Here is a 13379-nt window from a genome sequence, read left to right as displayed (position 1 = left end):
AATGATATTCATACTTGAAAACCAGGTTCCTCAAAGTTTTGTAGAGCTTGTGGTCACATCCTTACAGCATAAAGTAGAGCACCCAGCACAGAGCTTGGTGAATGAATGAAATTGTTTGAAGATCTCTGTTTTAAAGATGCAACTGGGTGATGTGGTTGTTAGAGTTCTGGACTTGGAGCCAGGAAGACCTGAATCTAAATCATTCATCAGATGCTTATTAGCTATATGACCCTGCTGTGAGGGCACAAGATTTGTAGAGGGGCAGACTGTCCTGGCCAGCTATGACAATTGTAAGGCCAAATGTAAGGGGGCTGATCTGTTATAGGGACATAGACCCTCTGAGAGAATACTGAGAAACTGAAGAAAGAGGGGCCCATGCCAGCTTGGTTATTAATAGGTTTTTATTAGGGTTAATTGGATTGACTAGGGGAGTTTACCCATGAGACAAAGTGCCTGGAAGCAGGAAGACAGAATGGTGGATCACCACACCAAGCCCAAGCAAGGCCAGGTTTTATGTAGAAACAGAACAAAGAAGGTATAGTGCCAGAGATGGCCCAGGGTCATGTGCAAGCATTCTCACAAGATAGTTGGAGCTTCTTTTGCTGTTTACATTTACTCTTCTGTGGAGCCATAGGTCACACTTTGACACTCTGGCTACCATCATACACCTGGCCCATTCATTAACCCCTCTCAATCTCAGTTTACTCATCTGTAAAACTAGAATAAAAGTACCAATCTTCCAGAATTTTTGCAAGGATCAAATGAGATAAAATATTTAAAATACTTTACAAACTTTCAAGTGCTATATAAGTGTTAACTATTATTACTGTTGTGATTAAATGATATGGGTTTTTCTTTCTAGGTTCTCTAGAAATGAACCTCAATGGCTTCCCTCGAGCAGCAAAATCTGCCAAGGCCTGTGATCTTCCCAAATCTGGGAACTTGAGTGAGGAAAACAAAATTTCAATATTCCAGCAGAAGCGGGTGAGGGGCTGGTGGCCTTTTGTCAAAGCCGGAGAGCTCACTGTAAGTAAATGAAGAGGGACAACTTTATATAAATCTCTTAATGCCTGAGGGAAGAGTGTCCATACTGGGAGCTCCTCTACTATATAAGTTACAAGTCTGAACAAAACCAAGTTTTTCTGACAGGTCAATGTATTTAGTTGATTAGTTATCTTGGAGATAGTCTCTGAATCAGTTTTTGTTCTGTGTGAATTGACCTTAAAACCCCTGGTATTAACTTTTCACTGGGCATTACTTGACTTCAGCTTGAACAACTACTTGAATAACATAACAATTATGCTATGACTAGACTATCGTATTATCTATAGGGGCTGGGGGAATGGTAAGAATGCAATACAAAAAAATAATCTGCCTTTTAAAAATTTTCCCAGAGTTGTAATAACTTGTAGTTTACAACACATGAAAGCCTCTGTCCATTATTGGAATGGCAGAAGTTTGGTTTAATGGAAGGAACCCTGGCTTTGAAGTTAAGATATCTGCATTTACATGGTAGCTAGGTGGCCCAATGGATAGAGCATCAGCACTGAAGTCAGGAGGACCTAAGTTCAAATCTTGCCTCAGACACTTGGGCTGTGTGACCCAAGGCAGGTCACTTAACCCCAATTGCCTCGCCAAAATGAAAGTCTGCATTTAACTCTCAGCTTTGTCATTTTTTTTTAGATTTGTGTCCTTGGACAAGTTATTTATCACTGTGCTCTTCAGTTTCAAAGCCTGTAAAATGGGAGCAGTGATTCTTCCCCTGTCTACTTCATAGGTCTGTTTTGAGGCTCTTGCAGTATGTAATGCGTGTGAAATGCTTTGTATATCTCCTGGGTTGCCCCGGAAGGTAGTGAGCTCATAGTCACTGAATCTTTAAGGGAAATTTGGGTTGACCGTCCATCAAAGATGTTTTAGAAGGGATATTCAGGTGTAGTTTGGGGTAGATAACTTTAGAGGTCCCTTTTGTAGTTATCCTAGGTAGAATATGTTATTATTATTATTACTATTACCATTATTACTACTACTATTACTTCTCTTATTTTGAATCTCGATAATATGCATTTTTCATTCACTTTGTTTTTCCTGTGTAGATAGGCCAGACTCCTTCTAATGATTATAGATCTGATTGGGGAAGTTTTACAAGGTTCTGGGATTTGAAGCAATTAGCCCAACATCTTAGAGCAGAAGTTCCCAAACTTATCTGGCCTACTGCCCCCTTTTAAAAAAATTACTCAGTGCCAGAAATATGCTTTCTTTAACCTTTTAACCCTTTTTAAAATTTGCATCATTTCAAAAAAAAGTATTTTTTAAATGACACAATTTAAAAATTTATTGTTTTTTTTTCCTGCATTGAAATTTTGATGACACAATATGGCATATGGTATAGTATAGCATTGTATTGTTAACAAGCCATTACACACATATATTTCTGCCAATACATGCTAGACTTCCCAAACAATGTGTAACACGCTCACCTACCAACACTTGCTTGTTAAGACCTGTCAGCGGACTTGACCACTGATGGGTTATAACTTGCATTTTATGTGTTTATGTGGAAAATAAAGTAATCACTGCGATTAACTCTGTTACACAACAGATGAAACATGTACGAACAGTTTTTCAAAATTTTCTTATCTTCTCTCCTTATGCTTCTACCGCCCCTTGTTTTTATTCAATGCCCCCCAATTGCACCCAATGCTACTACCACCCCACTGGATCATTCCAGCACCACCCTAGGAGGCAGGATCACCCACTCTGGGAACCTATGTCCTAGCAAATTGTTTCAACAATCTGGCTAGCAGCTGTTGTGGGGGGTGAAAGACCAACACAAGCCCAACAACAAGAAAGCTACCAGCACGCTGCAAAAGGTTCTTTTGATCTGCTTTAGTAAGGAAAGCAACGTTAAGGGGTTGACAAGTTTATTTTAATCCAGCATACAGACAGCATTCACTTAGTTCGGGGGAAAAAGCCAGCACCCTGAACTTCAGAACAAAATACAAACAAATTACAAACATCAACAGGCAGACCTTGTCTGATTCAAATCCCAAAACATAGTTACCAGAGTTTAACAAAGTCCCGACATCCGGGTTATGAGCTGTAGGGCTCTTAGCTACAGCTGCCCAGAGTCTCCGCATTACCTTGAGCCACCACAAGTGAGAGCCCTGCGCAAATGGCTCTATCTTCTCTTCTTAAAGCATTTCAAACGTCATCTGAATGACCAGAACTTAGGCTCCTATGACTGGCTCTGGAGTTAGCACCTCCCTTTAGTTAGTGCCACCTTGGGCCCCACCTTAGTTACCAATCCACACCCACATAGGTTTTACACCTAATAGCGCTTTGGGCCTGGGGCTAGTAAAACTCAATGAAATACACTGAATTACTTAAAGGAAACAAAAGCCAAACTCTTCAAGGGCACTTGGTTGAACTAAGTGCTAAGAGCCCATTTTGCTTACCAACACGCAAATCCATATCCGCTGCAGTATATTACAAACAAGAAATTTTAGAAGAGAAGTTATATATGAGATATCATTCCAAAAATGCATGATCAAAAAAGAAGATGGGTAGACCATATAATGAAAGCAAGTGATAACCCATGGACCACTTATGTGTTCCATTGGTATCTTTGCAACATTGGAACTTAAGTAAAGATCTTAAAATAATGGTTCTCAAACTTTTTGGCTCCAGGACCCCTTTGCACCCCTAAAAATTTTTTGAGAACTCCAAAGAACTTTTGCTTATGTAACATTCCTATCTAAATTTACCATATTAGAAATCTGATAGATTTTTAAAATATTTACTAATTCATTTAAAGTAGCCATAATAAACTTCTTACGTGCTAATAAAAATAGCACATTTTAATGGAAAAATAACTTTATTTTCCAAAACCAGTCAATTTAATGAGAAGAGTGGCTTTGTTTTACATATTTTTGAAAATCTCTTTAATGTCTGACTTAATAGAAGACAGCTGGATTCTCATATCTACCTCTGCATTCAATCTGTTGCGGCTTATTGTTTTGGCTGAAATATATGAAAAAAAATCTGGCCTCACACAGATATGTAATTAGAGAAGGGAGGGGCATTTTAATAGGCAAACAACATCATAGCATGATTATAAAAATAGCTTTGACTGAGAGTACACCCTGAACAGGTCTTTGAGACACTTTGAAAACTGTTGCTTTATAATATTGAGCAGATTCCCTGGGTCAGACTCATGGGAGCACATGGACAAGAACTCCACAGGAATGATAAATTTGGATAGTTTATAATTTGTATTGATGGAAGAAATACATTGATGAGATCCAAGATCCACTGGCACGTTGCAGGATTATTTTCAGATGTATATGGTACATTATAGATATGTGTATTGTGTGTTCTGTTATATTGTTGTTGTTGTTCAGTTGTATCCAACTCTTTGTGACCTCATTTGGAGTTTTCTTGGCAAAGATACTGGAGTGCTTTGCCATTTCCTTTTCTAGGTCATTTTACAGTTGAGGACACTGAGGCAAACAGGGTTAAGTGACTTACCCAGCGTCACACAGCTGGTAAGTGTCTGAGGCTGGATTTGAACACAGGGAGATGAGTCTTCCAGACTCCAGGCTGAGTACTCTATCCACTGTGCCACCTAGCTACAGTAGAGTAGACTGGTTATCTCTGGAACTAGAAAGCAGATGTTATTTGTGATATATATGGTCAAGTGGAAAGAATGCTTAATAGAGAGTCAGAAGGCCGAAGTTCAAGTCTGACCTCTAACAAAACAAGCTTGGGAAAATTGTCATAGCTTAAACACATTTTCTTGGATAGTTTTTTAGAGAGCACCATCATTTTTGTTTTTGCATCCCCAAGATCTAGCACGTCGCTTGACCACACTAGGTGCTTTAAAAATGATTGTTGAATGAATGAACCAAATTATTTGAGGACTTCAATAGAAAGCATTGTATTTAAAGTCAGAAGTCCTGGTTTCCTCCTTGGGCCACAGTTTCCTCACTCATGAACTGAGTGGGCGTCAGACAAGATGACTTCTAAGATCCTTCTAGCTCTCAACCTGTTACTATAAAAACGTTCAGCTGAATTTTTAAAATTCAGCAAATATTTGTTAAGTACCCACCAGGTACCAGACCTTGTGCCAGACACTGTGGGTCATGTAAGGTCATAAAGCTCTCATGGAGTTTATAATCCAGTAGGCAAAAACATCGTACAAACATATAAGGCATCACTGTGATTTCCTTGGGTCACCTGTGTTCTGATGATTTTATTCTTTGTTTTGTCCCTGGGTGGGAGTTTGTTTGGAACATTGGTCTAGGATGTGAGAAGCAGCACCTATGGGGTCAGGTCATTGAACTCACCCAAAAATAATTTGAGAGAAATGACTTTCTCTCCTATATTAATAGCCAACTATTGAATTAGGACTAGGGTTTCCCCCTCCCCTATTCCTTTTCTTCACTTAGAAATCAACCTCTGTAGCCTATTCATACAGCCTTTGAAGTGGAAGGCTGATAATGAGATGAAATATTGGGCAAGACACATGCAACTGGGAAAACCTAGATCTGATCAAAAGATGAAGAAATTTTAGTTTAGGTGAATTGGTGGATTCCGGCCCATTGTGTTTAAGTCCAACATGTCTGGGTGGAAGTGGATTCCCCCTTTTGTCTAGATTACCCTAGATGGGGTAATATGGTTATAGATAAATCTCTCTGAACAAGATTAAATGATCAGTCATGTCCCTCAGACTCTTATTAGAATGATCCCACCTCTCATTATAATGTTCATTCCCTCATCACTTGTTAACCAATCAGAGTTGATTTCCACCCTCAGGTGAACCCCCTTTTCCAAAGGCTTTATAAGTATTGAAGATTTCCCAGGTTGGGTCTCTTTGCTCACAAAGAGGAACAAGTTAGCTTATTTTGTTGGTTATTTGCTAGCTATAATTAATAAAATTGATTATAATTTACCCAGAAACTCTGTCTCTCAGAAATTTTCACTTGTCACAAATTCAAACCAGAGAAAAGAAACAGGCTTTGATTACTATCCAGGATATCCCCATGCCTTGGTTCAGTTTCAAGTACATTGCAGAAAGAATCCATTGCATTACTCCTGAAAGAATGTGACCTGTGCCACTCAGGGTCAGCAGAGCATTGGGCATCCCTTCACATCAGGTAGCACATACAGTGATAGGTTTTAGTTAACTACACATTCAATATATATGGGTCAACACAGTAGCCAAAAAGCTAATATGATCTTGGGTTGAAATAAAGGAGCTATATCTTCCAAAATGAAATTTTGTCCTTTGCCCTCGTCAGGTCATATCTGGACTGCTGGACATTTCTGGGTGCTATATTTTAGGAAGGACATTGATAAGCAAGCAAATATCTCCCAAAAGAAGTAGCCAGGATGGCGAAGGGACTAGAGACCTCATCATAAGATCAACAAATAGGAAAATAGGTATATTTAGTCTGGAAAAGGAGTGAAAACTCAGGGGAAGCATAGGCATAGCATCCATCTTCAAGTATTAGAAGAGCTATCATAAAAAAGGGATTGTTCTGCTTGGTCCCACCAGGCAGAAATAGTTGTAAGCTTGAAAGAAGCAGATTTCAGTTTTTATGTCAGCATACACATCCTAACATTTTATCTTTCCTAAACCATAATGTTCTGGCTCAGGAGATAATGAGCTCCAGACGCTGGAAGTCTTCAAGTGGGAGCCTGGATGGGGATGCTGCAGAGGGGCTTTTGGTCTGTTCTTACTTGGACTAGGAGATCTCTGAAATCCCTTCTAACGTATATAATTTTGTGCGTGTAGATGGTATGCAATTTTCAAACCTAGTCTAGGGCACTAGATGTTTTCTCCTAACTCTAGTCGTCAGCTTACACAAAAGACTTGAGTAGGTTAGATTTTTACATTACAGTTAACTCCAGACTGCCAGTCAGTCTCCGCATAACCCTCTCCCCGCTTCATCCAGGATAGACCTCAGAGTCTATTACAGACATACACCCTTAGCATACTGCCCAGCACATAGTAAGTACTTAATAACTGGCTCTTACCTTGCCTGTGATCACTGAGGGCTGCTCATGTAGAACAAACGTGCAGTTAGGTGGTAAGGCTTCCCTGGCCAGGATAGTGATTGGGGGATGGGGAAGGCAATGAGAAGTCAGGGTGACCTCTTTCTGTGTCAAGTAAATGATGGAAGTAACTCTGGTTTTCCACCTGTCACAGACATCACTCACCCCCCCAAAATAACATTTCCATTAGGGACAAGTAGGCTTGCAGGGACAGCTCAGTGTGACTGTTAGTGGATCCCCCTGTTGGCTCCCCAGGGATGCCCTCAGGAATTCGGAATGTTGGCACTGGACTAATTGTAAAAGGCTCACATTAGAGCACTGAACTTGGAGTCAGACTTAGTCTTAGCATTGACACTTATAAGCTGTGAGACCTTGGCCTCAGTTGACTTATCCATAAAGTGGAAATGAGAGGCAGCACAGGGTAGTAGTTAGAGAGTTGATTATGAGTCAGGAAGACCCAGATTCCAGCCTACCTCTGAAAGCTGCTAGCTATATGACCCTGCACAAGGCACTCTTAGGGTCCTAGTTTTCTTCCCTGACAATTTCCTAAAGTATCACATGAATAAGGGTAAGGGTAAGAATTACTGTCCATGTTTAGCATACTTAAGATATGCCAACATGGTTTGTTTTGGAAGAGAAAAGAGAACTGGATTGGTAGTCCAATGACCTGGCTTCTCATGCCAGTGCCACCAAATACCATCTATGTGACCTTGAGAAAGTTGTTTAATGGCTCTGGCCTCAGTATCCACATTTGAAAAATGAGAACATGCAACTAGATGGTCTCTCAGGTCCCACCAAGTTCTAAATCTGTGTTCCTGTGACGCACAAGATTTCAATGCTAGAAGTCATCCAAACTTGTTCAATTTAATTTTGCAAGCCGCTAATTAATTATCAAGCATTTATCAGGTGCCTACTATTTGACTGGTCCTGTGCCAAGTACTGAAGATACTGAGATGCTAGCATCTGCCAGAGCTTGTCCTTCACCAGCCTAGTCTTTAAGAAACAGGATCATTCCATGATGTGGGATCAGGATAACAATGAAGATGGCTGGTGATGGCAAAAATAACAACTGTGATGGCAGCTGTCCACATCTCTAACGTACCTTAGACTCTTTAAGGTCTTGTAACTCACAACAATCCAGTGGATTTGGTAATGTCAGTACCATTATCTCCATTTTGTAGATGTTGGGAATCAAAGATCCAGAGCATGAAGGGACCTCAGAGACTAAGCTGCCCAATTCTAGCATTTTCTAGGTGAGGAAACTGAGGCCTGAAGAAGCTGGTTAAGTGACTTGCCCAAGGACCTATAATTGATCATAGACAAACATGAGCCTCAAACAGGGGTCTTCTGAATTCCAGTTGAGTTCTCACCTGTTTCAGTAATTCAAGGGTATCACCTTCTTTGGCCTTGCTCAGACAACATAGTAGACAAGGATTCACGCTTATTATGGGTATGTATTGATCATGCTGATCAAGACCCCTCTATACCTTGGGTAGATTGTCCTTGTGGACTGATCCCCGCCCCCATCATCATCCTATGGCCAACCTGGTGATGAGCTTCTCTGGACATAGGTAGGCTGGTCCATGGCCAACAGACACAACGTCCCTTGCCATGTAACTTCGATTCCACCATGCAAAATGAGAGATTGTAATCTTAACTAGTCAGCTAGGTGTGCAGTGGAGAGTATTAGACCTGGAGTCAGAAAGGCCAGGGTTCACAACCTGCCGAAGACACCAGCTGTGGGACCCTGGACAATCAATTAGTAGTCCATTAATGTTTATTAAAATCCTTCTATGTGCCAGGCACTGCACTAAGTGCTAGGGTTAAAAAGATGACAAAAGAAACATAATGTCTGCCCTCAAGGAGTTTACCCTCTAGTGGAGGAAGGTAAAACACAAAAGGAAACTGGAAAGTGGGGGTAGAGAGAGAAGGTACCAAATTGGGAGGTCCGGAGGAGAAGTCATTTGGAGAAGTCCCTTGGTAAGTGCTGCTGGAGAGAAATGAGGAGATGCCCAAGCTGAAGTCTCTCCTTAAATGGAAGGCTGGAGTTCAGGGTCCCCACCCTCCAACCAGAGAGGCAGAGGGCAGTGAGGAGGTTCAATACCAAGGCTTATGAGATATTACAGGGTGACCAGGTTATCCAAATAATGAGCTTCCTGGGGGATGGGGAGAAGTCCCAAAGTCATGCAGTCAGGTGAGAAGTGACTGAGCAAGTAATTTAACCTCTCAGCCTCAGTTTCCTCACATGTAAAATGGGAACGATGATAATACATATCTCACAGAGTTGTGAGGATCAAATTAGACAACTTATCTAAAGCACTTTGCAAACAAAGCACTATATAAATGCTAGCTATTATTATTATAACTAAAATGAAATGTAATGTCAGAGTAGGAAAAGGGTTTCAGATGTCTAGTTCAACCTCCTCTTCCTTCAGATGAGGAAAACTGAGGCTTAGGTTAAGTGGCTCATATGCACCATGTGCCCCTTTCTCAACTCATAGGCATACCCAGTAATTTATGTTAATCTAAGCTAGAGGAGATGAAGTCATTAAAGATTGATTCACATGAGTTTTCTTCATTGTTTTGCAAGTGGCCAGTGCTGCAAAGGAAAATGTTATCCTATAAAATAACATTTTACAGAATTAAGACAATTAATAGTAATTTTAGCACTAGATTTAATGAAACCCTTCAGGGCTCTGGGGCTTTGAAGAGCCCCCAGACTGGTTCCCTTTGGCTTTGGCCCCATGAAGGTTGTCTTAGAGTGCTCCTGGCCTCACCACGCTGCCCCTGACATTGAGGTCCTGTCTTTAAAGGGCAGCATTTTCTCCACATAGCAACCTGGTCAGGCTGGGCATTAAAATAGCACACAGGAAGTGTTGGTGCCTACAAATAGGGGCTTTTTCAGTTTTTCAAAGCTTTATTTGTCAACCTGGAGGGAGATTTATCAAAACAAAGAGGAAAATTCATTTAAATCAAACTTTAGTGACCTCATCTCCTGTAGCTTAGGGGTAATGGAAATTACTGGATGTGCCTATGAGTTGAGAAGGGGGCACATGGTACAAATGGGCCACTTAACCTCAGCCTCAGTTTTCCTCATCTGTAGGAAAGACGAGGTTAAATTAAATGTGTAAAACATTTCCAGCTCTATGTTTTATTGTTCAGACTTATGAGTCTCTTCATGACCCTGTGTACCATAGCATGTGAATGCTGTCCATGAGATTTTTTTGACAAAGATACTAGAGTAGTTCACCACTTTCTTCTTCAGTGGATTAAGGCAAACAGAGGTTAAGTGACTTACCCAGGGTCATTCAGCTATTAAGTATCCGAGGCCAGATTTGAATCCAGTTTTTCCTGACTTCATGCCCAGAGCTCTATTCACTGACTCATTTAGCTGCCTAATATTCTATTTTATTCTAGTTATAATAATGATAGCTAGTGGGATGAAAGACCTTGGGGCTCTTAACTCCTGATCTTTTGGCCATTCCTCAGGCTTCCATGACCAGCCCACCTTTTTTCTGGTTGTATATATTCCTGATGATGCATCTTTCTCTACTTTTTATGCAACAAAACATTTATCAATAAGCTACAGCCAGCTCATGTCACCCCGCAGTTTTCAATAGCCCTTAGGCTTCCTTGTATTTGGGCATGCTGAGTACCTTCACTGAATATAAAAATTCCCTAATTGTAGACTATTTTATTGTTACAGCTGCTATGATTGTCTCCTCCAAAATATTGTTGCTCTTTTCAGAAATTTGGTTCAAGTATGATTGCATCTTGCTTTAAACAAAAGCAGTTTAGAAAATTTGCTATTTATAAAACAAATCATTGCTATTTATAAAATAAATCAGAAGGTAAGACTTTGCTTTGTGAAATAAGTGATTTTGCACTTTATTAAGGTCTCATTCCATGATTCCTTTCCCAGGGGATAGAGCACAGACCTGGAGTCAGGAGTTTGGCCTCTAACACTTACTATCTGTGTGATGCTGGGCAAGGCATTTCACCCTATTTGCCTCAGTTTTCTAAGAAGAAATGGCAAACTACTCCAGTATGTTTGCAAAAAAATCCCACATGGGGTCACAAAGAGTCAGACATGACTGAAAATGACTCAGCAACAACAATAAACAACCTCTGAGCTATGACTAATAAAAGGCAGTTGGGTAAGATATGGATAGAGGTACTAGACCTGGAGTCAGGGAGACATGAGTTCAAACTAGTCCCAAACACTAACTATGTGACCCTGGGCAAGTCACTTAACGCTGTTTGGCTCAGTCTCCCTTGAAAGAAATGGCAAGTCACTCCAGTATCTTTGCCAAGAAACCTCCAAATGAGGTCATTAAGAGTCAGACACTACTGAAAAGTGGCTGAAACAAAGTTACTTGAAGCCACTAGTTTAACCTCTCTGGCCTCAATATCCTCATTTGTAAAAGGAGATCATTTTATTTTACAGACTCAGGTCTTACCCAGCTCCTGTGATAAATAATCCTTCAATACTGGATATTGTCCAAACTTAATCAATTTAATTCAGTAAGCCTTTATTAAGTGCCTACTATGTGGCTTGCCCAGTGCCAGGTACTGAAGATACTGGAAGTTGTCCGAGCTTGTTCAATTTAATTAAACAAGAATTTATTAAGTGCCTACTACATGACTGGCCCTGTGCCAAGTACTGAAGATATATATCAAGATGCTAGCATCTGCCAGAGCTTGTCTGTTACTGGCATGGCCTTTGAGTACCCGGATCACTCTCTGGTACACAATCAGGGCAGCTGATGGTAAATGTAACAACAGTGATGCTCCCTAGAACACTGAAAATATGTGATTACCAAAAACTTTTCATTCTAAAATTTCAAAAATTTTGAAAACTTTTCATTCACAAATTTTCATTCTACTTGTTAACAATAGAGAGGTAGTGTGCCATGGTGCATAGAAAACTGGCCTCAGAGCAAAGAAGACCCCCCTGACACATACTGGCTGGGTGCCTTGGGTATCTGTCCATGATTTCTAATGCTAAGTTGCGCAGAAGATGCCAACCTTTGTTGATAGAGGAACTTTCTTCTCCTGGGAGTTTCGTATACTACTGAAATCAGTGGTCCAGTCTCTAATAACCCTAATCCTTTTTAGAAATATCACTGTGGATTAAAATGAGGTGGACTTCTATGAGTTCACATGCCAATTTCTCACTATTCTTGATCTAAAAGGAAATTGTAGCATGGTACTGAGGCGACAGTCAGGAGGAAGCTTGGGAAACCCCACCCATCATCTTAGAGGCACATCAGTACCAGGTGAAGGTTAGGGTAGGAAATGGAAGCAGCCACACTTAAGGGCCTGAAGTTGTAGAGAATGAGGCAGAGTCAAAGGACAGGTCAGGTCCACTGTTCTCTCTGCAGCTTGGCTTTCTGTGCCTGGGCCTCTGCTCTGAATCTCATGAGCGTCATGTTTGGTAATACTTGGGAGTGGAGGGCTTGGGTTGGCACACTTTGGGACAGGTAACAAGAGCTCATGAGCTCCTTTATTTAGCACTCTACTGTTTACAAAACATTTTCCTCACAACAACTCCAAGAAATAGGCATTATTCCCATTTCTCTGATGTAGAAACTGAGGCTCAGACAAACAAAATGACTTGTCCAGAGTCACCATGAATAGGAGCTGAGTCTTCTGGTTTTAAAAGCATTGGATCCAGATCTAGAAAGGACCTTCAGTGCCATGTAATCCAACTCCCCTCCTTTTGCGGATGGGGAAACTGGGGCCCAGGAGGTGGCTTGCTCAAGGTCATGCAGGTAAGCATCAAAAGGAGGACATATAGACCACCCAGTGGATAGAGCACCAGGTCTGGAGTCAGGAAGACCTGAGTTCAAATCCAGCCTCAGACACTTACTAGCTATGTGAGCCTGGGCAAGTCACTTAACTCTGTTTTCCTCAGTTTCCTCATTTATAAAATGATCTGGAGAAGGAAATGGCAAGCCAATATAGTATCTTTGCCAAGCAAACCCCAAATGGGGTCAAGAAGAGTTGGATGCAACTAAAAAAAAGACTGAACATCTCATATTAAAAGTATTACCATAATCATAAAAAGGATGGATCCTAATGAGAAAGTATTTTTGCTGAAGGAGGAAATTCAAGGTTCCTAGAAACTCCTATCAGTGAGTGGATTATGCTAATAGGCCATTAAATGTCTATTATTTTACAGATAGCAAATTCAAGGTCTAGTTCTATCCTGTCCTTCCTATTTTCTCCTTCCCCTTCATGAATGCCCTTAGCTTAATGGATGGCCTTCAGATTGAGCTGCTGATTCTATGATTCTGCTTTAAATTCCATTGGAAGGGTAT

At 40.7% G+C, this 13379-nt stretch overlaps 1 protein-coding gene across 1 annotated transcript in view; it reads left to right on the top strand.

Annotated features, from left to right (window-relative positions):
* FER1L6 (fer-1 like family member 6) overlaps positions 1-13379 on the top strand; it is a 205173-nt gene that overhangs the window by 184247 nt on the left and 7547 nt on the right. Inside the window, exon 38 of the mRNA XM_036739631.1 lies at positions 863-1026. Coding sequence (XP_036595526.1) covers positions 863-1026 — 164 coding nt within the window. The remainder of the gene's footprint in view (positions 1-862; positions 1027-13379) is intronic.

The sequence above is a fragment of the Trichosurus vulpecula genome, chromosome 1 (genome assembly GCF_011100635.1).
Source record: "Trichosurus vulpecula isolate mTriVul1 chromosome 1, mTriVul1.pri, whole genome shotgun sequence".
Classification (NCBI taxonomy): Eukaryota; Metazoa; Chordata; class Mammalia; order Diprotodontia; family Phalangeridae; genus Trichosurus; species Trichosurus vulpecula.
This window is presented reverse-complemented; position numbering and strand designations above follow the sequence as displayed.